The 26,777-nt window shown below is 35.1% G+C and overlaps 4 protein-coding genes across 6 annotated transcripts; 2 read left to right on the forward strand and 2 right to left on the reverse strand.

Annotated features, from left to right (window-relative positions):
* The first annotated feature begins 1,248 nt into the window (after positions 1 to 1,248).
* On the forward strand, positions 1,249 to 9,292 carry LOC130813229 (DEAD-box ATP-dependent RNA helicase 37-like). Of its 2 annotated transcripts, XM_057679024.1 has the most exons (8): positions 1,290 to 1,589; positions 1,836 to 2,593; positions 2,731 to 2,814; positions 3,768 to 4,010; positions 5,436 to 5,603; positions 5,731 to 5,844; positions 8,168 to 8,705; positions 8,881 to 9,164. In XM_057679024.1, exons 2-7 carry the CDS (start codon positions 1,868 to 1,870, stop codon positions 8,654 to 8,656), a joined length of 1,824 nt encoding a protein of 607 aa, XP_057535007.1. In that variant the 5' UTR covers positions 1,290 to 1,589; positions 1,836 to 1,867; the 3' UTR covers positions 8,657 to 8,705; positions 8,881 to 9,164. The 2 variants fall into 2 exon arrangements, with proteins under 2 accessions (XP_057534999.1, XP_057535007.1); XM_057679016.1 differs by having other exon boundaries at positions 1,249 to 1,589; positions 8,168 to 9,292.
* LOC130813244 (protein WHAT'S THIS FACTOR 9, mitochondrial) lies at positions 9,036 to 13,614 on the reverse strand. Of its 2 annotated transcripts, none has more exons than XM_057679041.1 (3): positions 12,197 to 13,614; positions 9,807 to 9,889; positions 9,036 to 9,704 (listed from the first exon to the last, which is right to left on the reverse strand). In XM_057679041.1, the coding sequence occupies exon 1, from the start codon at positions 13,561 to 13,563 to the stop codon at positions 12,256 to 12,258; it is 1,308 nt and encodes a 435-aa protein (XP_057535024.1). In that variant the 5' UTR covers positions 13,564 to 13,614; the 3' UTR covers positions 9,036 to 9,704; positions 9,807 to 9,889; positions 12,197 to 12,255. The 2 variants fall into 2 exon arrangements, with proteins under 2 accessions (XP_057535024.1, XP_057535015.1); XM_057679032.1 differs by having other exon boundaries at positions 9,807 to 9,892.
* A 1,320-nt stretch (positions 13,615 to 14,934) lies between these two features.
* Positions 14,935 to 18,239, reverse strand: LOC130823776 (BI1-like protein). Its single transcript, XM_057688544.1, has 4 exons — positions 17,173 to 18,239; positions 15,657 to 15,770; positions 15,422 to 15,579; positions 14,935 to 15,315 (listed from the first exon to the last, which is right to left on the reverse strand). Exons 1-4 carry the CDS (start codon positions 17,411 to 17,413, stop codon positions 15,109 to 15,111), a joined length of 720 nt encoding a protein of 239 aa, XP_057544527.1. The 5' UTR covers positions 17,414 to 18,239; the 3' UTR covers positions 14,935 to 15,108.
* A 4,081-nt stretch (positions 18,240 to 22,320) lies between these two features.
* LOC130823252 (DEAD-box ATP-dependent RNA helicase 35) lies at positions 22,321 to 26,483 on the forward strand. Its single transcript, XM_057687880.1, has 3 exons — positions 22,321 to 22,451; positions 22,657 to 23,576; positions 25,305 to 26,483. The coding sequence occupies exons 2-3, from the start codon at positions 22,663 to 22,665 to the stop codon at positions 26,167 to 26,169; spliced, it is 1,779 nt and encodes a 592-aa protein (XP_057543863.1). The 5' UTR covers positions 22,321 to 22,451; positions 22,657 to 22,662; the 3' UTR covers positions 26,170 to 26,483.
* The last annotated feature ends 294 nt before the right edge of the window (positions 26,484 to 26,777 follow it).

Raw genomic sequence — 26,777 nt, forward strand, 5'->3', positions numbered from 1 at the left:
AGCATAATATAACAGTAGTTGTTTGTATTTTCCAAAATCAGAGTCTGAATTTCATCCTTTAAGAGGAGACAAACCTTTACGTGAATACATTATGGGGTGATTGGCAAATATAAAATGGTTGTTCGCTGTTGGTTGCTAGCTTGTTTAAACAGCTAATAGAATTGATTTTATTGTTAACTATTAACCTAATTGTATGTTTGTATAAGTTAAAGAAAGTTATTATGAAGATGTTTTGTGAAAAAACTATTGGTTGTCGGCTATTAACTAGTATTTATATTTAGTAAAAAGATATTGGTTGTTGACTATTGATTATTTATGAGTTAAAAAATAAATTAAAAAGTCAAAATCAATGTAAAAACAACTCATGATTTCAATTTTTCGATTGTCTTACTAACTAAAAATAAAATAGATAAAAAGTCAACTTTAAAAACCAATTGCAAAACATAATCAAGTTTTTATAACGATAAAGATGGATTAAGAATTCAAAATGGCTTCTCAAACCTCTCCTATTGCTAAATTGTTGTCATTACTTCATCCATCTTTCTAGCATTAGAAAGGCACAACCACAAGTTTCTCCGTGAAGAAGACCTATTACGTGTACGCATTTTAGAAAAACACCTATTATAATTTTTAGTAGGTATTTTAAACTAGTTTAGTAGACATTTAAATTAGTGTTAATAGGTATTTTTACATACTAATTAGTCATTTTGAATCATTGATGTAGGCATTTTAAATTGGTTATAGCAACTATTTTTGTACACTGAAGTAGACATTTAAACATCTACAACACATAACATAAACTCATAACCTAAACAACTACAACACATAATATAAATTTTTAGCAGATAACATATTACCTACAACAAATAATCTAAACATCTACAGCACATAACAAAATATTTACATCACATAACAAAAGCACCCAGCAAATAGCCTAAACACCTAGAGTACGTAATCTAAACCCTTACGGCTAATAAACTAAACATCTACAACACATAAATACCTACTTGACAACTTCAGCATGTTAAAAACACTTACTTAACGCATCTTAAATGCCTATTTAATATATCTGAAATCCCTACCGAGTAAGTATACAGTTACACTATATTTTCCATTTTTTATTTAAAAAATCTAATGGACCGATCCAATTGACATTATCTCTTTAAACAACGGTCCCTCAAAATAATTTATGAATAATAAAAGATGATGATGCGTGATATCTGAATGATGTAGTTCACACTCAGGTGAGTGAGGTAAGGCAATAAAAAAGAGAGGAGAATGAGAAGTCCGCCGTCCCCCGTATAAATAAGATACCAAGCCCTACATTTCCAAAATTTTGCCATTTTTTTGCTTTTGCAGAGAGGAGAGAGAAACAACACAAAGATAAAAGCCAAACGCAAACCAGGAGTTATTCAAGAGAGAGAAAGAAGGAGCGAGATTGATTGAAGAGAGAGAGAAAACTCTATTCCGAAATCGTCTAATCAAGATATCATTAGCAGATCTTTTGATATCTTCGTCTTCAGATATTTTCGCCTTTTTCTTTTCTTTCTTCTATTTAATTTAGGGTTTTTTATAACCTCAATCTTCAGGTTGGTCTCTTCCATTTTCTTGTTTTCACTTGCAGTTAAATGTTTTTTTTTTTTTCAATTTAGGTGCATTTTCTGCGATTTTTGTACATCAGGTTCTACTGCATGTTTTCGTTCCTTTATGTTATTGTGGAATTTCGTTTTTATTGTTTGATTGCGTTTGTTTCGTTATTAGGTTTCTGATCAATGTTTGTATAGCTGCAATTTTGTTATTATTTTGAAAGTTGTAATCTTCGTTTTTTATGATAGGATTATTGTTGGACACAACGAGATTTGGAATTATGAGAACCTCATGGGCGGATTCTGTGACAGCTGAGAATGAATTTGAGGCTAGCAGTACTACTGGTAAGCCCTCTAAACCAGCCTATGTGCCTCCACATCTTCGTAACAGGCCACCGTCTTCAGAAGCACCTCAGGCCAATGAAAGGCCTGTGTATGCTGGTCCATCGGGTAGCTCCCGTTGGGCTGGTGGTTCGAGACCTGATTTTAGTCGTGGCGGAGGTGTTGGTGGTGGTTATCGTGGGGGTCGCGGGGGAGGACCTGGATGGAATAATAGAGGTGGAGGCTGGGATCGTGGTAGGGATAGGGAAGTTGATCCTTTCGGTAACGAAGCAGAAGAGGATGAATCAGAACAAGCATTTGAGCAAGAGAATACGGGCATTAACTTTGATGCTTATGAGGATATTCCTGTGGAAACTAGTGGGGAGAATGTGCCACCTCCGGTAAATACATTTGCAGAAATAGACCTTGGAAAGGAGCTTAATGCTAATATTAGAAGATGCAAATATGTGAAGCCTACCCCTGTTCAACGCCATGCTATCCCAATTTCTCTTGCTGGACGAGATTTGATGGCATGTGCACAGACTGGTTCTGGTAAAACTGCAGCTTTCTGTTTCCCTATTATTAGTGGTATAATGAAGAATCAACAGGTTCAGAGACCTCGTGGATATCGAACTGTTTTTCCACTTGCCCTTATATTGTCTCCTACAAGGGAGTTGTCAATGCAGGTGAGGTTTTGTTTTTGACTTGTATCGTATCTTTGAATGCCTTTGCCTGTTCTCGTATGATGCTAATAGCTATTGAGCTTCTTTTTTCAACGAGTTAGCGGTTTCTGATATTATTATATGCTATGGCTTTATCCCAGATTAACGACGAAGCCAAAAAGTTTGCTTACCAAACTGGTGTCAGAGTGGTGGTTGCTTATGGAGGAGCTCCAATCAGCCAACAGGTTACTGTTTGTGGCATTGCGTTCCATCAATTCTTTTTTGTATTTTGATCTCTTCATCAATCCTTGTGAGCTTGACATCTTCCAAAGTTCTGCTATCAAACTGTGGGTTCTTGACATGTGTTGTCTTGTTTAAAATTTATCTTACTGAAATTAGCCTCATTTACTATGTCACTGGTCGAGATGCTTTGAATGGTGTTTTGATGCCTTTGTTTGTGCTTGACTGATGTATCATGTTATGCTGTAGTTTGAGATGTTTTGAAAGTGTTTTGATGCCTTTTGTTTGCATTTTTCGTGATGCACCCTAATATATTTTAGATTGAGATGCTTTGAATGGTGGTTTTATGCTTTTTATGCATTGCATGTACAGAAAGTTATATGTTGGGCTCATTTGCTATCTATTGTGCTGGCCTGCTGGGAAATGTTTTTCCTTTTGAAGTTTTTTCTCTGGAACTATAAAAAGATAATTTGTGGAGTTATGCTGTTGAATAGAACTTGTCAATTTGTGTGATTTAGTCTCGTACTTCAGGTTTAATTTTTTAGGTGGGGAAGGGGAAGTTTTCTATATTTTCATGTTGATGTTGTGCTCATTCCTTGCCCTCTCTCTTTAGGAGGAGAATAAAGGGTCCCTTAAGGTCCTATTGTTAGTGCATAAAACTTGCTAGAAGTAAATTCTTAGCGATTAAGTTTTCCGTGGACATCTTATCCATTGCTGTTGATTTAACATGTTTCAATAGGAGAATTAGTATGTTTTCCATGCTGATTGTATGTTTTTGTTCTTGCTTAGAAAGTCAAAGCGGTCTTTTACTGTTAGGTATTTGCAGAATTGGTATCCTGAAGAAAAGAGTAGTCTATTCATATTTACCCTCCACATTATAGTTTTTATGCTACATAGTTCCACAATAATTTCATTGAGAACCACAATATTTCTCAACTTTTGATGTATTGGTTTACAGTTGCGAGAACTTGAAAGAGGAGTTGATATTCTTGTCGCAACACCTGGAAGACTGGTAGATTTACTTGAGAGGGCTAGAGTATCACTTCAATCGATTCAGTACCTGGCTCTTGATGAAGCCGATAGAATGTTGGATATGGGTTTTGAACCTCAAATTAGGAAGATAGTTGAACAAACTGACATGCCACCTCGAGGTGTTAGGCAGACTATGCTGTTCAGTGCAACCTTCCCTAAGGAGATACAGGTAAAGTTTTCTGTTTCCAATGCTGAAATCCTTAGGACTCCTGCGGCCCCCTTTGATTTGCTCTATATCTAGCAGTTTTATGTGTGCTTTTCCTTCTGTTTTTTGCGTGTGGGGCAAGCAAAAGGGGACATGGGTCACTGGGAACCTCTTATTTTTCTGTAATATGGGAACATTTTAGGTCATTGCATGCTTTCTAAACTATCTGCCGATGGACCTTGGATTAGGCAGACTGTTTTTATGCAAGAGTGTCTTGTGACCAGTGTGACCTATTTCTGTGCCCTGCCCTGTGAATTCTATAGTCAAAGTAGCCTGCCAGAATTTTCTAATCGACTGCATTCTCGGTGTTGAGATGATATGGTTGGTCGTTCTCCATGGAGTATCATTCTATGATGCCTTTGCTCCCTTGTTTTCAACGTTAGTCTTTTTATATTGGGTTGATTAACTGAAAAGGAAAAGTGCGATATCAAAGGTTGGTGTGACAAGCAAGCTATGAAACAAATCTCTTCTACTTTGGAATGTAAAATTTGAATTTTTTAACTGTTTCACATTTAAATTCTTAGGTTTTGTCAAAAGAAATACTTTTTATCATTATTGTACCAAAAATATTTTCGTTTTATAAAATAAAATGTAAAAATTAAGCTATTGTTTGAGCTCTTTTTTTTTATATAAAATATAGCAAATTAAGCCATGAAAGTAAGGCTTTAAAATTGTACTCTCTCTACCCCTTTAAATTGCTACAAATTGGACATGGCACAAAGATTAAGGAATGGTGATGATATTTATATTGTGTGGATGGTGTGGTATCAAAAGAGAGAAATGTAAATGAGAATTAAAGAAAATGGTGAGAATATTTTCTTAAAATGAAATGTGGCAAAGTATAAGGGACACACTAAAAAGAAAGTGTGACCATTTCAAAGGGACACATGGAGTTTCGTACCAACTCGAATCTCCCCTAGAGAATTGAAAATCAGCCTGCTAGCGAATGGCTAACCTGAATCGTCACCCATACAGAAGCAAATTCTTATTTTTATTTTTACAACAATTATTACTACTGGTACCCTTGTCTCCGTGTTCCTCTGATGAAGTTGAATGATTATCACCAACCAATACAAGTTGAATGAAGTTAAATAATTTAGCTACTTTTCTGCTCAATTACTTCTTGGATGGAGGGGGCTACACAACTTTAGTCTGATGTTCGTGTTTCTGCCTGAAGATGAATTGATGATTTTATGCCTCTCTTTCCTTGGATCTTTTACACAGATTTAAAATCAGAAATGACAGTTAGTTCCCTCCGATCTTTGTATTCGAAAGTTTCATTACAGGAGGGAGGGGCAATCTATCTGTTTCATACCACTTTGCATGCGTATGATATGCTTATTTATATGCATATCAGATGTTCTTACTCAAAAGTTTTTGAAAATGCAGAGGCTGGCTTCGGATTTTCTATCAAATTACATTTTCCTGGCTGTTGGAAGGGTGGGATCAAGCACTGATTTGATAGTTCAGAGGGTTGAGTTTGTGCATGATTCTGATAAGAGGAGCCATTTGATGGACCTTCTTCATGCACAAAGAACAACTGGGGTGCAAGGAAAGGTAATATTTTGGATATAATACATCACCATGTTTGAATAGCCTTTAATTCAATGATTAATGCAATTTTCATTTCTTTTCTGTTTCTTGGTTCTTGAATTGTAATTTTTGATTTTCATTGATACTACAGCAAGCATTAACACTTGTTTTTGTGGAGACCAAGAAAGGGGCCGATGCATTGGAACATTGGCTCAGGATAAACGGGTTTCCAGCAACTAGTATTCACGGTGACCGTTCGCAACAAGTGAGTATGTTTATTCTTTGTTGAGGAAGGAATTAGTTGTGTTTATCTTTTTACCCTGTGTGTTGTGCGTTGTCATGAACTTCTGAATTCCTTTAGGTGCACCTAGTCTTGTATATTGTATGCTTGTTGGATGCTTGGAGTTGGGAGTTCTATATAGAACCAATTTTTATCACTTCATGAGATTTGTCTTATCTGTATTGGGCCTGACAATGGACCTCTAGATAGAATAATTGTCTTCAAATAAGCTCAAAGATTATTAGAACAAAACTGTCTTTGTCTGGCCTGGTTTTGTTATCTACGACTGTCTTACCCTAGCAGAAGGAATTCAGATATTCGAATAAGGAATAGTTTCGAATATGATACTCCTCTCGTCCCCTCAATTTGACTCGTTTCTATTTTGGTTGTCCCACTCATTTTGCCTATTTTCGTATTTGGAAATGGGTTTTTCCACATTCTTTTAATCTCATCCGTGCATTTATTTTTCCTTTTAAATCTTCCCCACATTCGCGTCTAATCTATTACCAAATATCCATCTTTTCTTGAAAATCACCCCATTTGCAACTGATGCAAACTCATGGGGACATAGTGGTATTTCACAAATGTTATAAGTGTGGTTAAACTCATGGAAGGTGATTCGTTTTACCTAGAGTGTGTTTTGATAATATTTGAGTAAGGAATGAAAGAGGAGGAAAGGGGAGAAAGGGAGGGCAAGGATGTGTGGTGAGTTTCCTACTAAATCTTTTCATTGTAGGAAAGAGTTCTATTCAATATTCAAAAGATTTCATCCTTTCAATTCCCCTTTCTCCCCTTTTGCCATCCAAATAAATTTCATTCCTTTATCTCTCTCCCCTTTCTTTGCTCCATTGCCCCCCCCCCCCCCCCCCCCTCCTTTGTCTCCATTTCGTCCCATCGATACATAGTACATACAATTAGTAAGGAGGGCCTTTTATGAATTCCTTTATTTATGTAGCTCAGTGCTTTTTAACTTGCCAAAATAGATGCATATTTGTGACCTTGCTTGTTTATTCAAGATAATGGACATTAGATATGTCTTTACTTTTGAGTAGTTAATATTTAATCATTGAAATTGTGGACTTTTGGGAACAACCTTTGTTAGTATGAGGGTAAGGTTGCCTATATCCAACCCCTCCAACCTTCATCAAGTGGGAGCCACTTGGCATCAAGATAATGGTATGTTGGTGTAGTTGAAGTTGCGGACTTTTGTTCAGTCAACTCTATGCAGGCTAGCCTATTTTGTAAGCTGTAAGACACCACATCGTAGCTGATTTGGTTTGATTTGAATAACTAGTATTTTCACAAATCTTGATTTATTTGTATAAATGGTTGTCCCAAACATAGCTCAATTATTAAGAAAAGGTCAACCATAAGTCAACCGTTTAATAAATAGGTTACCCACCCTACCCAGTTAGCACATTTATTTCTAGTAAACTTTTTATATCATGTTAAATGAAATTTTTCTAAGATTTCATTTTTCCATATAATGATTGTATTTTGTGAAAAGATAGGATATTTATAATCTATCTCGACTTTCTCAATGACCAATTATGATATTTGTTAAAATATTTTTTGGTTTTAATATACCTCCTCAATTTCTTTTGGAATGTCCCATTTGCTTCTGTACGCTATCTAATTTATTAATTCAATCCTTGATATCTTTAATTTGTGCATAATTTAAAATTAAAAAAGGTAAGATAAAATTTACATTGAGACAAATCAAACAAGATTCAACTTGATTATGTTTTATCTTATACATTAAGAATAAAGTAAAACCAAGAGTGATTGATGAATAGTGCGTAAAGCAAATGAGAAACTCCAAATGAAATGAAGGGAGTATTTATCAGCAAATCAGATTGGGTCGACCCATTGAGTTAGAAATGTCATTCCAAACTCGTTTATAGGGTCGGCTTTTGCCAGCCCCCAACCCTGGTTTTTTTGCTAATCTCTCTAATATGGATTTGCCAATATGTTTCACAGAAAGTCTGAAATTGTCCGTGTCCCTTTCATTTGACGTTTTAATGAAGGTCTATCAACTAGATGACTTTACTCTTTTTTTTCAATTTCTTTTGCCTGGAGCTCATGTTTTCTTCTTGATCAATGAAAAGCAATGATTTCAATTTGGCAAAAAACGAAAAAGAGCTTTGGCGATACTGTGATATTGTCTTACAGCTGCCAGATATTAAGATATTTGTGTAAATACATTTTGGGATGTGATCTGTCTTCTAAATATGAATGCTGTAACTGTTATGAATATGGTGTTTCCACAAATTTTGTTTTAACTAGAAAGTTGACTTCTCTTCTTCAGGAAAGAGAACTTGCATTGAGATCTTTCAAAAGTGGAAACACTCCCATTCTGGTTGCTACTGATGTGGCAGCTCGAGGTCTGGATATTCCTCATGTAGCACATGTGATCAATTTTGATCTTCCAAATGACATCGATGACTATGTTCATCGGATTGGACGTACTGGACGTGCTGGGAATTCCGGATTGGCCACTGCCTTTTTCAATGAAAGTAACCAGTCGTTAGCGAGACCTCTTTCTGAGCTTATGCAAGAAGCGAATCAGGAAGTACCTGATTGGCTTGTTCGGTATGCGTCACGAGCATCTTATGGTGGGGGTAGAAACCGACGAACTGGGGGTGGCCGCTTTGGAGGTCGGGACTATAGAAGGGATAATTTCAACAAAGGTGGTGGCGGAGGTGGCAATGATTATCATAGCGGCAGCAACAGTGGTGGGGGATATTATGGAGCTGGAGCTGGTTATAATCCTGGTGCATCTAGTGCCTGGGATTAGCTTCACTCTATCTCTAGCTGTATCAGTGTAACCATTCTCGCACTTCCTGGTATATATGCTTATTTTTTTGGGTATTTTGTTGTGTTGGCCCAAAGTACTGTGAATTCTAGAAATTTTATAGGCTTGGGGCTTCAAGCGCAAAGCGGGTTGTACGACCCCCCAAATTTTATAGTCCATGTCAGACTAGATGTGTGATATTCATTAGGGATTGTTATAACTTGCAGCTTAGGCTTTTGCTGGTTCATGCCATGAAGCAGTATGGGACTTTTCCATCCATTTCTTCTTGTAATGTCTAGCTAGCTGGGGTGGGCAAAGGGTTATATATATTGGGAGGTGAAAATATGAGGAATAGTACTTCTTTTTTGCCATTCTCAATTGGGCTACTATTTTCTTTAGCTTGGTGACCTGTTTTTTTTTTATTAGTTTCTGATATTGAAAAAATTACTGTCACTTTATTGTATAAATTTTCTAGGTGATAATAAATGCTGGCGTTTTTTATCAGCAGAAATGGCCTTTTGGGGTTGTAAGCCTGAATAAGCACTCCCCATGATACATGAAACATTTTGTTCCAAATTACTGTTCTGTTGGAATAGTAAATGTAAATATTACTGTATGGAAATTTTTCTTAGAATTTTTCAAGGCTATGGAGTAATATTTGTAAATAATGAAAAATTTAGTTAAATATTTTTGTTTTAGAACTCAGGCCATAGTGTACTTTGTTTATACCATTAAAACTTTTTACGAAAAATCTATATTGAATACAATCTACTTAGTTCGTTACAGCCTAAGCGTCTCATTTTGTGTGTTCATCAAGGATTCTTAACATTTAAATCAGAAGAGTTCTTCTACAACATCATTGTTCTGGTAAGAAAGCAAACATAACAGATGTACCCAATTGTAAGCTTATTTCATTTCTCTAATATGAGATTCGTGTATTCATCATTGGATTGGATGAATGTAGCCGATAATCTTATATTCTTATTCCTTCAAGGCTTGGTACTTCAGATACAGAATACCACAACACATGCTGCATTGTGTACGGAATAAGCTGTGCAAAGAAAAGATACACTTGAGAAATGGCAGTCAACTATTATGTTAAACAGCAAACACAGGCATATTGGTTATTGCAACTTCAAAAACTAAACATTACCCAATGTCAGGAGGAAATTTTTGGTCTTAGTAAGTAGGAAGACACTGATTTTTGCAGCCGGATATGCACCGTCTGTCTACGGCCTGCTAAAAAATCAAAAGAAATGCATGAGTTCAATAACTCAAATTTAGTCCGTTATGCATCATACTGTAAAGAAAAACAAATTATGAAGTTAAATATAGTAACACAAATTCTCGTGAGAGATGTCTCCTTGGCCCTACCCATTATATATTTTTTTAAAATATTGTAAGTAGGCATTAAAGATACGATAAGTAGACATTAAAGATAATGTAAGTAGGCATAAAAAATACGATAAGTAGGCATAAAAAATACGATAAGTAGGCATTAAAAATAAAATAAGTAGGCATTAGTTTTGATGGGTTGGACCCTAAAAAACGTCTCTCAAAAGACTAGCTAATATAGTAATTGCAGCTTAAAGAGCAAATAATCTCACTACCCACAAGAAAGATCAAATCCCTTCCCTCCCTTGGGTGTAGAAATTCTATAGGTTTATTCTTAAAAAAAATAGTATTACTAGCCAACCAAACATCAAAACTAGAGATGGACGTTCGGTTCGGGTTGATTAGGGGTTAATTCGGGTCAATGTCAATCAATTCCATTGTGCCAGATTCGTGCAAGTAGGTTACATGTTGGGTTTGGTAGCACTTCTGTTATGAGTAGAGCTATTCATAGGATAAAAGCGATTACAGTTAAGGCTCCTTTTGCTGAGTCTGAATTCGCTCGACGTTCGGTTGGTGAAGTAAAATTTCATGCAGTTCTAGATAAGTTAAAGTTAAAGATAAGCGTTGGATTGAGGAAATATAACAAACTATGTCTAGAGTATGAATGTTCAATTGACAACAACAATATCTCACTGTCATAAATATGCAAGTACAATTGTATAATCATTCATATTCACACTATAGATTTCCAAGTAGGTTAATTATTGGATGGTTAATAAACAAACAAATTGTATTGGTTTGTAAATTACCTTCGCTTCAGTTTGCTATCGAGTAATTCGGTTACATTTTAATTTTGGGGCTCACATAATTTTGATTTTATGTCATTCGAAGAGAATTCTGGTTTAGTTCGGTTAGCTTTCGATTTCCAATAAAGCCATTTGGTTCATTGTCCATTTTACTTTCATAATTTTGTCGACCAATTTAGTTTGGTTGCCCATTATTTAGGATATCAATTTTCAAAAAACTAGGTCGAATTCAGTTTCCTTTGAATCTAGCAATTGTCGTTTTGGGTAACTATTTGAGTCAGATGAGAAAATTTAGCTTCTTTGTGTGTCGGTTGACAATTCAGCGATTCTACTTAAGGTTTGGTTCCACATGAAATTGGATCCAACCTATCATCAGGTGCAGGTTCGGTTAAATATGTTCATTTTTCGGGTTACTTTGGTCAGGTAGGAGCACTCGGAATGGGTTTAGAACTTCTATAATCAAAATAATCAAACTACTGGCTGAAAACGCTCACTGATCCTATGTATTCTACTATTCAATCATCCATTAGAAAGAAGAATGTTAATTTGAGAAAAAAGCAAAAAAGTCTAGGAAAAAGATTATTTAAAGAATCAGCTACAAACAATGCAAAAACTCCTATATATAGTACTTCCGGAGAGTTGTAGAGGAACAAATATTCCTCCCCCCACCCCCTCCAAAACAAACGGATTTTAACGAGATTCAGAGATTGAGATGTTTCATTCAAGATATCGGCTTTGATCAAAACTAATGAGTACAAACTACAAGTCCGAAAGCAAGAGCTCGGCAATGATGACGCTCCAATAATCATCTACAGGTCTCAATAGGATCTAATTTGTATACACCCAAAAATCAAAAAATCTCAATCTAAGTTCAAACACCGACTAGTGAGACCGTAACAGGGTTCCGTATAGCCGGAATGCCTAGGATGAACCTTCCTAACAAAGTATTTGAATTGACCAAACATACAAGCAGAGCTCAACACAAGAACATCACTAAATCCCATTTATTGTATCACTAGTTAGGTTCAACTTATGTTCTTGAAACCCAGGTGATAATTGATAAATTTGGGCTTGTACAAAAGAGCATAAAAGAAGAGAGTTGACTGCACACAAATCCGATCAAATTTCATCCTAAAACCAATTGGTGATAGGAAGTGTAGCCCATCAAGATTATATGTTAGTCAACCTCTCTCTAATTCTCCGATGTGCAATCACATGTAGGTTATTTTCCAACAATAATAGAGGGTAAGAATTAAATCCAAAACAAGCAATAAACCTAATGAATGAAAGATAATATGAATTATGACCAATAAGTATACTTTCCGTTCAGGATTCAGTCTAGTATGGATAATAACATCAGTGCAATAGTCAATAAGTATGCCTAAAAATTAAGCTTTCTTACCTGCAGAACAGCATTACTGGCAAACCTTTATGCTTAGAATTTGTGTGAGGTTCAATCGGCTACTTTTCCGGATCTTCATCTGAACTTTCAGTTTCCTCCTCCCAGTATTCCTCCATCTCATGCTCCTCCTCGTCCATATTATCACCGACCTCATCTCCATTTCCATCCTCAATAACATCATCAATCAAGCAATCTTGTGGCGACAAAACCTTCACACCTTTACCGCGATAAAGAAGTCCGGTTCTCATTACATAGTAGAATTTATCCCTAACACGAGCTAACGGATGAGGATTAACTAGTTTACCACTTTGATAGCCTTCCTTAAGAGTAACAGTTGTAGTCTTACACTTCAAAGACAGATAAAAAATCCCTGGATATCTAGTAAAAATTCGAGTAAACCTATGAGGAAGATTCAATTCCTCTCTCAAACTTCTCATATAATTTCTCTTAGTCTTCTTATGGATAGTCAAGCTCAAAAACTCGTGCAATACACCGACATTTCGTTTCTCCATTAGCTCACTCTTAGGATCAAGCCTAGAAGAGTCCTCATATGGGGAAATATAAGGCAATTTTTGAAATTCCTCCATCCAAGCCCTAACCTTTTTTTGATACCCATAACCCTTAGGAAACTTCATAGGAAAAGCTAAAGCTGTTTGACCCTTCTTAAATTGCCAATAATCAATACCTAATTCACTATTCTCACCACTCTTTTGTAAAGCAGAAACAGCATATTCATCCCTTAATTGCACAAGACTCAAAAAGGGTAATCCATTACACCCTTTAGAAACCCTAAAATGATCTGGGTACTTGGAAACAAAAGTTTTTTCAAAAAAATCAGGTAAACCCAGATCCCATTTCAAACAATATAATGATTGTAAAGGTACAGACTTAGATTTCGTCATCATAAGAACTTTACAAAGCCTTTCAATGATAGAATTTTCATCATTTTCATAAATTGAGTGTTCTTGCTGGTCTAAAGTTAAAGCTAATTCAGTAAGTTTAAAACAAGGTAAACTAGGGTAACGAGAATGAGGGAATTCATGAAAAAGAGTTGGGTACCTTCGGAGAAATCGAAGAACAGGGACAGTAAGGCCCAAAAGTTTCTGCCAATCGGCAATTGTTTTGGCAGTGATGAATGAAGTTGGAGAGCGTTTAATGGCGTCTTTGAGAAGCATGGCAGCTTTAAGATCGGTTTCTTTGTCGATAATGTGATCGATGGATTTGTTTTTCACCCATTTTAATCGGACTTTGGTAATTGTCCGCCATTGTTGGTGGTTGAATAAAGTAGAGGAGGAAGAAGCAATTTCAATGGAGTAATAGTATGATTTCAAGAGATGGAGGAAATTCTGGGATTTGAAGAACATCATTATGGGGTGACTGTTTTGTTCTTGTCCGTCAAGTTCATATTTATGGGACTGAAAACTGGGATGATTATTCTTTTGTAAAATACTTCCACCATTTTCACGTGTTATTTACAAAGTTTAGTATCAAATTTAAATTATAATTTTTCATTTATCTATAAGAAAAAAACATATTCATGTGAAATCTTGTTTTGAAGACTTTTCTCAAACTGGGGGACTTTTTGACCGCACTCTCCTCTGTGGGTATGAGTTGTCGTCTTTCTTTTCTCTCTAGAACCTGACCATAGTTTTCTATGAGCAGTATGAGCAGGATACACTGGGTATGATAATGTAAAATTTTGTTAGAGTTATCTCAATATATACTTTCTAAATATTAACTTTTGAAATTTTTAAAAACTCACGTTATGTTTGGGAATGAGGATTTCATTTGGAAATCTAGAATTGACTTAAATTTAGTGTTTAGCAAACTAATAAAAACCAAATTTGGATTTGTATTAATTATATCATTGTATTAAAGTTCGTTAAATTTGAGAATTTAAGAATGACTTTCCAGACTTTGTCATACTTAAATTTTCATTTATGATTTCATGATTGAAATTTACAATTAAAAATGAAATACTTAATTCTATACATAACCTTATTTGATTTTAATGTTTACATTGAAATAACCGTATTTAATTTTAATGTTTATATTGAAATCTACGAAAAAAAGTGAATGAAAAAAACTAAAAACAGAGGATTAAATTTTATAAAATGTCAAAAAAAAAGAAAAAACTAAATCAATACAAATTAAGTTATAGACTTGAAGCAGAATACAATTGAAGCTTCGGGAGACAAACAAGTCCGTCTTTATATGCTTGAGGATTATTATTATTATTATAAAACTTAATATTAATAATTATTGTTGTCGGCATACTAATAAGGTAAGCCCTTGTACTAATAAATAATAATAAATTCTATATTTGTCAACCTTAATTAATTAGCAATGTGTTTCATTTATAGGTACCTAGCATAAGTATTTCATTTAACTTTTAATACTATTCATCAATAATTCTTAATTGTATTTAATTTCTAATAAATAAGTTATAAATAGTCATGTTAAATCATATTTGATTTGTCATAATATAAAGATTACTGATATTAATTTTTTATATATTTTTATTATACATCATTAGAGATTTTAAGATTGATAAAATAATATAAAGGACAAGATATCATTTATCTTCGGTAGTCTAATTTTTATCGCTAATAGTCAATGCAAGACAACTTTATACAAAAAAAATCTGACTTGTCACAACATCATAATTTGAACATCGCCAGAACAAAAGCATCAGTTATAATATAGAAGTACTACTATTTAGAGTTCAGCAACACACATTCAACAGAATATCAATTATACTTGACAAACAAACATGTTTCAAACCCAACAAAGGATTATTAGTTCTTATACAAGGTTTAAGAGGAATACTTATATTCACAAATTGCATCCAATCAATTTTGTGACTAAACAAGACAGCATTATATGGATTCGCTTCATGAAAATTGAAGGATTCAATTGTCCCCCTGCCTCAACAAGCGGAGGATGGTAAGGAAGAGGTTCAGGATGTCTAGGTAGAGAGTAACAGAAGCCCATATGTATTCATCATATGTGAACCGTTTTATCAAGTTATCGGTGTCATAGACGATGTAGCCCGAGAAAACTATGGCACTAATTCCACCAATGATAGCGACAGAAGTAGACTCAAATGGGAAGAACACCTGCGACAAGGGAAGAGTAAAGTGCATAGTCAATACGAACTTAAAACAGGATAAAAGAAAATGAAAAAACGGTCATTTGCAAGATGCAATGCAAGCACAACATTACCTGAAGAAGTCCGGTAAAAATGAGACCGATAAGACTAGCAAACAAGACGGGTCCAAGAAAGCTGAAGTCCTTGCCCTTCTTGGCAGCCCAGAAAGTGTAACCAGTAAGAGAACAAACAACAGCTGCGGTTAAAACCAAAGCCTGAAGCACGATTTTTCCTGCATGTATCGCACGCATATTCAACAGTCAACAACCAAGCCTTATAAAAGTCTTACTTAAGAAATTGCACACATACCATCAGTGTTTGCACATGCCACTCCAACAGTGAGACTCAAGCAAAGGGTAAACAGTCCAAGAAATATCAGGTTGTGGGGATGTTTTTGCTGGTAGATATAAAGTGGCCACAACACTGCAAAAAACATATGGTAAGTGAAACACAAGACGTATTAAGCTCAAAGGGTAAAAATTAACAAAAGGACTATGTATCTTGCATTTCATAATAGTTGTGAATCTCACATCCAACGGCCAGTGTTATGTTTAGTAATTTTCTGTTGTCACCTTATTTTTCATAAGCAAAAACAAGTCTTTCCATTACAACTTCTTGCATTCTATTAGGCATGCTTTCCATGACCACTTTTTTCACTCAGAACCAACTAAATATTTGTTCTCATACTTCAGAATTTCAAAGATCGGATATCAAGATTCCAAAACGCACCAAAAAGACTCTCCATTACAACTTTCAAAGATCAAAGAGTTAACTGCACACAAGCCCGATGAGATTCCATCCTAAAACCAATTGACGATAGGAGAGAGTAGCCCATCAAGCTTATATGTTAATCAATCCCTTTTTAAATTTTCATTGTGGATCACACGTGAGCCCTTTTTTTTGTGGAACACCGAATCTATTTTTCTTCGATTGATTGAAAATCGTCAACTCTGATACTAAGATAAATTTGTCATTTGGGTTGTACACAACAAAACCCACACAAAAGAAAGAGTTGACTGCACACAAGTAGAAGGGGTTCCATCGTAAAACAAACCGGTAATAGGAGGAATAAACTATATGTTTATCAAATCCTTTTTAATTTTTCGATGTGGAATACATATGGACTATTTTCCAACACTAAAATCAAATTTCAAACACAAAATCAAAGAATAATGATAAATCTACTAATCAGTTGAAATTGCTCCAACCACAAAAATCATAAAAACCCTCCCCAAAATTTCGTACTCAATTTACTCCACCAAGTCACTAACAAAATCCATATAATTATACAATCCCTGCAGCTTCCTCAAGCTAATTCTTGACCCAATTTTTATGTGTAGCAACTGACCTTGAAACCCAAAAACTAAGCCAAAAGATGTGACATTAGCAACTGAGATTTTCAATTAAAATTGCATACAGCTCCATTACCAATATAGTATCAATGTTTCATGTAAAGCGAACAACAGCGCATCACCCAATTGATCAAATCAAACTATACCAATCACTAAAATTTTGCATTCAATTTTAGTCCACCGACTCACTAACAAATTCCAAAGAGTTGACAATACCTGGAGATTCCTCGAACTAACTCTCACACCCAAACCTAAAAACCCTAAAAATAACACCTAAGCCATAAGATGCAACATTAGCAATTGAAATTTTCAATTACAATTGCATACAACTTCAATACCAATATGATAACATATAAAACAAACAAATATGAAGATAAAAGTACCAAATTGATCAGATCAAACAAAATCAGCACCTAAAATTAAAAATCTGATAAAAAATCGAGAATCGATCAGAAAATGAAAAAAAGACTTACATACGAAGGGCATGAAAGCGAAGAAGAGAAGAAGACCAGAATTGCCACGAAGAGTTTCATTGATGGGTGCGTATAAAACCGTAAGGAGAGAAACAAGTGCGGTTAAGACGATCTGAGCAGAAAGAATACCATAGACTTTGCGAATGAAACCCCAACGAAGTTGATTTTCGCCATAGCTTAATCCTGGGTACAAAACTGTACCCTCTTCGATGTCACCCTTCATCTCTAAACCTGAATACATCTTGATTTTCCCCCAAATTTCTCTCTCTCTCTCTCTCTCTCTCTCTCTCTCTTGGATTGTTCAAGGATATGATGGAGTATGGTGGATTGTTTTTCTCACTTCTTTCCAAACATTCAAAAAAATAGGATTTTTTAATAACTTTAATTAAAAAATTAAGCTTCGATAAAACTTTATTCTCAAAATAAGCGTCTTTGGCCCCAAAGCTAGACTCGATATGTATTTGTTGTTACTAACAGAGTAACAGTATAAAGAAATTGTCAAAATTTTAGTCCAATAAAATTTTGACTGATCAATGGTCAAGTTGTTGTTACTAACAGCGAAATAAGACTTTGACTGGTTAATGATCAAGTCGCTGTGAATAACAACCACATTATGCCTGTACTGAGGAAGAAATTCTCTTATCGTCGGTCAAAATAATTGACAGCGATTATTAGTATGATGTTTACAACCAATAATTTCTGTAAACATTTTGATCTCCCTTCTATTTCCTTCAACAAAACCCCTTTTTTTTCACACAAAAGTCCCTCTTCTTCATTTATTTGTTATAAAAGGTTTGAGCTTCCATTAAAAGGTCCCAACTTTTGCTTTATTAACACCTTCCTTAATCTATCTAATTCTAGAAAAACCTTTATATTTAAAACCCATTGCAGTTCTGATTCCAAATTAGCATCAACTGAAGAGAATCAAGCTAATGAAGTTGAAGAAGATGAAGCATTTAAGTTGTTTGAGATTAAAGTTTTGATTTTTCACTCTTTTTAATTGTTTTTCCTATATATTGTTGAATTCTATTAAAAAAAAAAAGTTGGCATCTTGATAAGATAATGTTGCCCCACAAAATGATATTCTCAACTGCTTCAGGCTTGCTAATCCATCAAAATAGTTGGTCAAAACTTTACAAGCCTAATGTAGCTCTTATTAACAGCGACTTGACCATTGACTAGTCAAAATCTTATTTCGCTGTTAGTAACGACATATAATTTGACTAAAATTTTGACCATTTTTTTATATTCGCTGTTAGTAACAGCGAATACATATCGAGCCTAGTTTTGGGGCCAAAGACGCTTATTTTGAAAATAAAATTTTGTCGAAGCTTATTTTTTATTAAAGTTATTAAAAAATCTTATTTTTTTCAAATTTTTGTTCTTTCCTCAATCTTTCTATTTGCTCGGCTCTATTATATACTTAGCACTATTTGGCTTGATATAAATATTTAGAAAATAATTAGTTTTTGAAATTTTTTAGACGCGATAGAAAATAATTACTTTGGTGTTATTAAATAATCACAAAAATTAATGGTAATGAATTAATTTTTCCATTTTGAAATATCATTCAAGTTTATATTATATAGATCTTAAAAAAAAAATTTATATTATACAGAGAAAATTGTGAAAAACTACCTAGAATAAATCATTTTTGTGAAAAATAACTAATATAAATATTTTTTTTTGTCAAAAACTACCTAAAAAATTTAATATTTTTGTCAAAGAGTACTTAATAATAACACCGTCCAAAATTCCGTTAGTCTTTCAAATTTAACAAAAGAAAAATATAAGTGTGTTGGGATGAGTTATCCCACATCGATGAATTGAAAATGGTGTGCACGCTTTATAAGCTATTAGAGACCTTCTTCCCATTGCCATATGGTTTTGGGATGGTATATATCTCCTTAGCTTAGGAAGTGTGTGCACTTGTGTCCCCCGTTAATATGCTGGCATTCACAATAGGTCCAACCTAATTTAACATGGTATCAGAGCCGATGGTTCGATCAATAATTTAAAAAAAAAAATGGTAGGTTCGAAAAGAATGGCGTTCCTACCTAATTGATTACTCCCACATGCGAACTTGACGGGGGTTCGCATGTGAGGGGGGTGTTGGGATGAGTTATCCCACATCGATGAATTGAAAATGGTGTGCACGCTTTATAAGCTATTAGAGACCTTCTTCCCATTGCCATATGGTTTTGGGATGGTATATATCTCCTTGGCTTATGAAGCGTGTGCACTTGTGTCCCCCGTTAATATGCTGGTATTCACAATAGGTTCAGCCTAATTTAACAACGTAAAATCATAAATTGGAATACATCACCTGTCAATGCCATCTTTCTTCCCAAAAGTTATTTTTCCCCAAAATAAAAAACTCTGAGCTATGAAATTAGGAGAAATTTAAAACCTTCAACACACCATTTTCGAAACTAGGATTCAATTGTATTGAATGAAGAACCTGTTGCTTCAAATCCTTTAATGGGTGACTTTTAATCTTAATTGCTTGATTTGCACATGACAGAAAAAAAAAATGGAATTTTGAACGATTTTGTTATTAGGTACTCTTTGACAAACAAATTAAATTTTCTAGGTAGTTTTTTTTAAAAAAATATATATATATTAGGTATTTTTTTTTATATATATTTTTTTTACAAATGTGAGTTTTTTCTAGGTAGTTTCTAACAATTTTCCCTTTTATATATTGTGGCTATATAAGAAAAAAAATATAATCATTGTATTTGAATTGTTTATTCACATACTTGTATAATATTAACTTTTTTTATAATCTTTAGTTATGCTAAGGAAATACATAAATGATCAAAATAAAGTATTAGTGTAACACCCAAATTTCCTCCGTTTCCTTGCGGTTTTGGTTTATAAGAGGAAGATAGACTTACTAGTCTTACTTCAAAATTGTATAGGTTCCTAGTTTATAAGAGGAAGGTAAAACTTTAATTGGGTGATTATTATGACTTTTTGTCGTGCAGTGACGCTTACAGCTTACAGGTACGTACATGCAGTTACTAACCTTTATATGCAATTTCTTAAGATAATATTGTTTATTTGTGATAATATGCATTGTATTGAAACTATGAGGTACTAGTGAGTACACTTTATATGAAGAGCTATCGATTATGAAATCATTGCGCTTAGAATAGTTTATAGAATGAGAGTATTAGTGGAAACCGGGGACCATCCCCGTATTTATTTAAGAATTGGATTATGTCTTACTTGGAGTTAGAATGACTCCTTTATAGGTGAATTTCGTATTTTATTTGAGTTGCTTAGTAGGTCTACGATCCCAGGACACTCATTAATAGTAGAAAACAAGAGTTATTCCCATTTGATAAAACATTAAATTATGACTCAACTGGATTATATCCGATTGATTTAATAGTCCCCTAGGTGAGATCTGACGGGATCACCGTATGGGGGTATGAGCATACTTTTGTCATTGGGCGCCGGGTGGCCATACCGCCCCTTGACCAAGGTGTTACCATGCGGGCTTTGCAAACCCCAATATGGTGGCCTCTTCACTGGATTGGTACCCCAGTGTGTTATATTTTTCCCGAAGGTAGGATCCGAGAGGGTCAGTTGGAGGGGGTATGAGCTCATACTTTGCCATGGGCGCCGGATGGGCAACAACGCCCTTGGCCTTGTCACTATGCCATAAAGTAAAGAAAAGATTCCCTACTCTTGAATTCTTCGAGGGATTTGAAGTTCTGAAAAGGAAGTTGTGGAGTAAATAGGAAGTTTTTAGATACATGAGAAGAATCTTTATTGTCGTGCAAAGTTATTATTCCACTCACTTGTTCTGTGGTTCTTATCACTATAAATTCGTTGATTACTGACATGTACTGTTTATTTGCGTTGTTGATGGCTTGTCTTTGATGGCCCTGCTATGACACGTTGGTCTATGATCTTACGTTGAGCAGCGGGGATATCATAGACATTACGGGTGATAGAGCTTCTTTGCATTGCATACCGGGGGGGAGGGGTGGGGAAATGAGTGAGAATCTTGAAGTGTACAAAAATTTTATTGTTATTGATTCTACATGTAGTTTCTTTTTCAATTAAGTTGTTTATGTTTGAGTTTGGGGTGCCTGTCTCCCTTTATATAAGTTATTTCCGTTGCGTTGGTTTTTTTGTGGTTTGTATGATATATATCGTTGATTGTTCTTTTTCTTTCTCAAACGTTTTAAATAGAAATCACTGGCTCTGATACCATCTGTAACACCTGAATTTCCTTCGTTTCCTTGCAGTTTTGGTTTCGTGTAGAGTGTTGGAAATTCAGAGGTGTTACAATTAGACTGTGTAAAAAGTCACAAGTATAATGGAACGAAGAAAGTATAAAGTAAGGGTAAAGTAGGAGTGAATAAGATAATTTACAAGTTACTTTATGACATACTCCCTCTGATTTTATTTGTTCTTTTCATTCACTTTTTTCATAGATCCCAATGTGAATTTATAAACTAAATAATTCTAATTGTGAGTTTTTAAAAAATTATAGAAGATTAATATTTGCGAAGCATATATTGAAACAAATCTATCCAGATCCCATAAGAATATGTTTTTCATATTGATTGATAAGATTTTATAGGCAAAGTTTGACACTAAAATTTGTAAATTCTAATATGAAATTGAAGGGAGTCAGTGTCGTTTCCGACAATTTTTGGGCTCTAGGCAAAAAATAAAAAAGAGCCCTTATATAAGTAAAGTTTCGATTATTTTTTTCCAACTATGTAGACCAATAGTCATGCGTTTAACCGAGAAACCTAATGCTACAAGTTCGATCCATGTTGAAAGTTATGCAAATATTGAATTTGGGCCCCTTCATGAGTTGGGCCCTAGGCGCTTGCACCTCAAAATTACCTTCAGGAACGACCTTGATGGGAGTATATTGTAATGTACTTCCTTTGTTCCATTATAGTATTATACTTGTTACATTTCACTTTTAACGTAATCTAATATGTAATTTTGATAATTTATATCTTAAACTATGATTAATAAAAAATTTGTTAATATAAAAATATGCGTTTAGACGATTTAAATAAAATTTTATTTGACTATATTTTTTTTTACACATTAGTCGCAAGTTATAAAATAAATTTAAAAAATAAATGATACCAATAAAATATAGCAATATTTCAGAAAACTTCGCCAAAATCCCCCAATTCCCAAACCCTAATCCCGTTGAATTGATCAATCAACCTTTTGCCGCCGCTATTACCGCCGCATCTTGTCACGCAGTCGCCGAGTCTTTCATTCGGTTAGAGGTGAGATTTTGATTTTGATTTTTCGCCAAACTTTTACTGATTGAAAGGGGCAGAATGAAATAACAACGAAAACTTTAGCATTTCTTTAAAACCTTTGGGATTTTAGTTGATTTCGAAATCGCTGGTAATAATTAGCTGGATCTTTTTGCTCACTTAGGATTTTTTTCATGTGGTGGAAAATTCTTATAATTTATTGTTGTCACAGAAAACTATGGATATTGAAGAGGATGGTGACTATCAGGAGTACATTCCTGTGCATAAGAGAAGGGCTATGGCCGCGGAAAGTTTACTAAAGAGGAAAGGGAAGGAATCAGCTTCAGTTGAAGTTGAAGATGAATCTGAGAAAGCTAAAGCTCAAGATGCTAAACCAAGTCTTCTTGTTAAGGCTACTCAATTGAAGAAAGATGTTCCTGAAGTCAGTCCCACAGAGCAAATAGTACTACAAGAGAAGGAAATGATTGAAAATCTTTCAGACAGGAAAACCCTTATGTCTGTTCGGGAGTTAGCCAAGGGTATAACATACACCGAACCGCTTTGGACTGGATGGAAACCTCCCTTGGCCATTAGAAGGATGTCGAAAAAACAGTGTGATACGATTCGGAAACAATGGCATATAATAGTCGATGGCGATGATGCTCCACCTCCTATTAAGAATTTCAAGGATATGAGGTTTCCTGAACCTATGTTGAGCAAGTTAAAAGAGAAGGGAATTGTTCAACCCACACCAATTCAAGTGCAAGGACTCCCAGTTATCCTGTCTGGTAGAGATATGATTGGTATAGCGTTTACTGGCTCTGGAAAGACGTTGGTTTTTGTCTTGCCTCTTATAATGATTGCGCTGCAGGAGGAGATGATGATGCCTATTGCTGCTGGAGAAGGGCCATTTGGGTTGGTAGTTTGCCCATCAAGAGAGCTTGCAAGACAGACTTATGAGGTTGTGGAACAGTTTTTGATTCCACTAAGGGATGTTGGGTATCCAGAATTAAGACCATTGCTGTGTATTGGAGGGGTGGATATGCGCTCACAAGTTGAGGTTGTGAAGAGGGGTGTGCATATAGTTGTTGCTACTCCAGGTAGGCTCAAGGATATGCTTGCCAAGAAGAAAATGAATCTTGATAATTGCAGGTACGATTTATTTGAAATCATGCTTTATCATACAGCTGTATTTATATGTTTCCTTGATGGAGTATGGTGGTTTTGCGTTTGATCATTGTTTTATTTGCTTAAATTGCAAGGCTGGGAAGGTATATGGCTGCTTGGTTTTGCATTCTATCACCCCTTCTCGTTCTGTCTGATTACTTTGATATATAGGCTTGATTTAGAGTAGAGGCTATCAGAGAGAGGGCAGATTGAGAAGTTTTAGTTGGCCTGAATTATTCATTTTTGTGTGTGCGTGGGAGAAGGGTGTCTTAACATGTGAGTCAAAGTATTGGGCTGCAAAATGGAGCATGAGTTTTTAAGGTCTTTGTAAGTTGTGTCATGATGCCAGTTCAAAAAATGTCATTGTTGTGTTCTAATATAGTAAGATCATAAGCCCGTAAGTTTAATTGTTTATGTACCACTTTTAGATTAGAAAATAAGGCTTCATGAACAAACTAGGCTTTTCATGTATTTTTTATTTGCTTTTCTGATCTTGTTATCAACAGTTTTGGTGAGATTATTAAAGTATCCTATTTCCAGTGGGAGGGAATCAGAAGGGGCATGAATGTAAGTTTGGGTAGACTGCTGGAAATAAAGGTTTTCACTAAGTAGTGTTTTGTGAAGACTGTAGGTTGTTGGATACGAGAAGTTAAACAATTCCAATATTCTGGTTTCATGTCTTATTCCAAATTAAAGATGTCTCATTTGTAGGACTAACCTGATGTGTTGCATAGCCATAGCTTTTATCACTGGAGCCCAAATCTATCTTCATTTATGAAGAAACCCAACCAGTCTTTGATTTACGTTCTGGATTTGTTCATACAACATTGTTCGCAATTCATCAAATTCTTGCATTAAAAGATCAATATTTTTAGGGGATTCTTCTTCTCCTTAGTTATTTCTAAAGATTTCCTTTTAAAACTCATTTGTTTTGAAACATTTGTCTAAACCAAGGGCGTTGAATGCTGGTCATACCTTATGTTTAGTTTTAAAATTCTTTAGTTTGGCTAGTTCTGAAGGAGAACTATGTTCGCTTTGCCTCAACTGTATCCTAGTGATGAAGATATATAAAATATATTATTGAAGATTGAATGCCACTTACCTTCTAGCCATCAATATTACTAATAGTTTGATAACCCCATATGTTTATACAAAACATTGAGCATGACGATAATATATTTGTGATGTATAAAAAAGGCCTCTCAGTTTCAATTACAATTTTTAAATTTATCATACTTGTGATAGTTTGACGATCCTATATGTTAATAATACTAGCATTTTTATTGTTGATCATCTTTTTGATGATTTTACTTTGTTAGAATGTTCGTTTTTTTCCAAGTTTTTATGTGTGGAAGTGTTACCATAAGTTCATATCCACCAATTTAGATATGATATTTTCAAATCCCGAATGGCTTTTAACTCACCGATACTTTATCCAAACCCATGCTTGCATAATTTTTATAAGGCTGTGTTTATGCAAGCATTTGGATTGGAGAAGTTGCGCCAATTAGACCATAGATGTCTCAAGCGTAGGAATTGGTGATGTACTCCATAGCTACAGTTTCTGCAACTGAAGGCCAAATTTATGTTCAACCAAGCCTTTGTTTGATCGCCTTTCCTGATGGGTAGCGTACATAATACTTTTCTGGAAATCTGTTTGGCTTTATAGTTAGTTGCCCTTGTCTCTCCTAACAGCAACTTATTCTCTTTTAGATATTTATGCTTGGATGAGGCTGATCGACTGGTAGATTTAGGATTTGAGGATGATATCAGAGAAGTATTTGATCATTTTAAGGCTCAAAGGCAGACAGTCTTGTTCTCTGCCACAATGCCAACAAAGATCCAGAACTTTGCCAGAAGTGCACTGGTTAAGCCTGTTGTTGTCAATGTCGGTAGAGCTGGAGCTGCTAATCTTGATGTCATTCAAGAAGTTGAATACGTGAAGCAGGAGGCGAAAATCGTTTACCTCCTCGAGTGCTTGCAAAAGACCCCGCCCCCAGTTCTAATATTTTGTGAAAACAAAGCCGATGTGGATGATATTCACGAGTATCTCCTTCTGAAAGGGGTTGAAGCTGTCGCCGTCCATGGGGGCAAAGATCAAGAAGATAGAGAATACGCAATAAAATCTTTCAAAGCCGGGAAGAAGGATGTCTTAGTTGCCACTGATGTTGCCTCAAAGGGGCTGGATTTTCCTGATATACAACATGTCATCAACTACGACATGCCTGCTGAGATTGAAAATTATGTCCATCGTATAGGACGAACAGGAAGATGTGGTAAGACAGGAATTGCAACGACATTCATAAACAGAAACCAAAGCGAGACGACACTTCTTGATCTGAAACATCTTTTGCAAGAAGCGAAGCAGAGAATACCTCCGGTGTTGGCTGAACTTGACGATCCAATGGAAGAAGCCGAGGCAATTGCTAGTGCCAGTGGAGTCAAAGGATGTGCGTACTGTGGAGGGCTCGGTCACAGGATCCAGAATTGCCCGAAACTGGAGCATCAGAAGACGCAACAACTTGTCAATTCCCGAAAGGATTATTTTGGTGGTGGTGGTTACAGAGGAGAAATATGATGGCCTTCTCTGGTGTATTAGTTGTGTATTAGTTTTATAGATCTGTTGCATGTATTGGACAAAATCCGTTTCCCGAGTGTTTTGAGAAATACAGACACGGTTGTATAGGAGACCAGCCATCTATTTCTTCACGTCTAATCGCTTGCCTAAGGTTGTATATTTGATTAATGTAGCTTAGATTCCTTGAAAATTTAGTCTCAACCATGTCTAAATGAAGGCAGGTTGCATATCAGTCGCATTGAGTTATCTGATATGATCTTGAATGTCACTTGAAAGTTTGTTTGGTTTAACACGATTCGGTTTAACACCGCTCTCACTATACACTGTGAAACAGTGATTGTGTCTTCATGTATCATTAAAACACACTTTTACCTAAAGGTGAAAGTTATTTGGATTAAAATTGAAAACCAAAACAAATCTAATCAAACGAGAATTTTGATTTGATTTTTCTTCGGTGCAATTTGGATTGACATTTTGAAAACCAAAAGAGATTTGGTGGTTTTCATAAAAGTATATGTTGTGAGTACGAGGTGAGCGTACATAGAATTGGTGGTGGATATAGGGCGAATAAAACCTTAAATCCACCATCTACCTAATATCTATGATGG

Source organism: Amaranthus tricolor, chromosome 1, assembly GCF_026212465.1.
Source record: "Amaranthus tricolor cultivar Red isolate AtriRed21 chromosome 1, ASM2621246v1, whole genome shotgun sequence".
Classification (NCBI taxonomy): domain Eukaryota; kingdom Viridiplantae; phylum Streptophyta; class Magnoliopsida; order Caryophyllales; family Amaranthaceae; genus Amaranthus; species Amaranthus tricolor.

What these genes read in the sequence shown, in the direction of transcription:
- LOC130813229 (XM_057679016.1), top strand. Translation starts at nt 1,868, where the DNA reads ATGAGAACCTCATGGGCGGATTCTGTGACAGCTGAGAATGAATTTGAG. An exon ending in CAACTGGGGTGCAAGGAAAG is followed by an intron (nt 5,604 to 5,730) that starts GTAATATTTTGG and finishes TTGATACTACAG; the next exon opens with CAAGCATTAACACTTGTTTT. An exon ending in ACGGTGACCGTTCGCAACAA is followed by an intron (nt 5,845 to 8,167) that starts GTGAGTATGTTT and finishes TCTCTTCTTCAG; the next exon opens with GAAAGAGAACTTGCATTGAG.
- LOC130813244 (XM_057679041.1), bottom strand. Translation starts at nt 13,563, where the DNA reads ATGATGTTCTTCAAATCCCAGAATTTCCTCCATCTCTTGAAATCATAC.
- LOC130823776 (XM_057688544.1), bottom strand. Translation starts at nt 17,413, where the DNA reads ATGTATTCAGGTTTAGAGATGAAGGGTGACATCGAAGAGGGTACAGTT. An exon ending in GGCATGTGCAAACACTGATG is followed by an intron (nt 15,580 to 15,656) that starts GTATGTGTGCAA and finishes CGATACATGCAG; the next exon opens with GAAAAATCGTGCTTCAGGCT. An exon ending in TTTTTACCGGACTTCTTCAG is followed by an intron (nt 15,316 to 15,421) that starts GTAATGTTGTGC and finishes CCCTTGTCGCAG; the next exon opens with GTGTTCTTCCCATTTGAGTC.
- LOC130823252 (XM_057687880.1), top strand. Translation starts at nt 22,663, where the DNA reads ATGGATATTGAAGAGGATGGTGACTATCAGGAGTACATTCCTGTGCAT. An exon ending in ATGAATCTTGATAATTGCAG is followed by an intron (nt 23,577 to 25,304) that starts GTACGATTTATT and finishes ATTCTCTTTTAG; the next exon opens with ATATTTATGCTTGGATGAGG.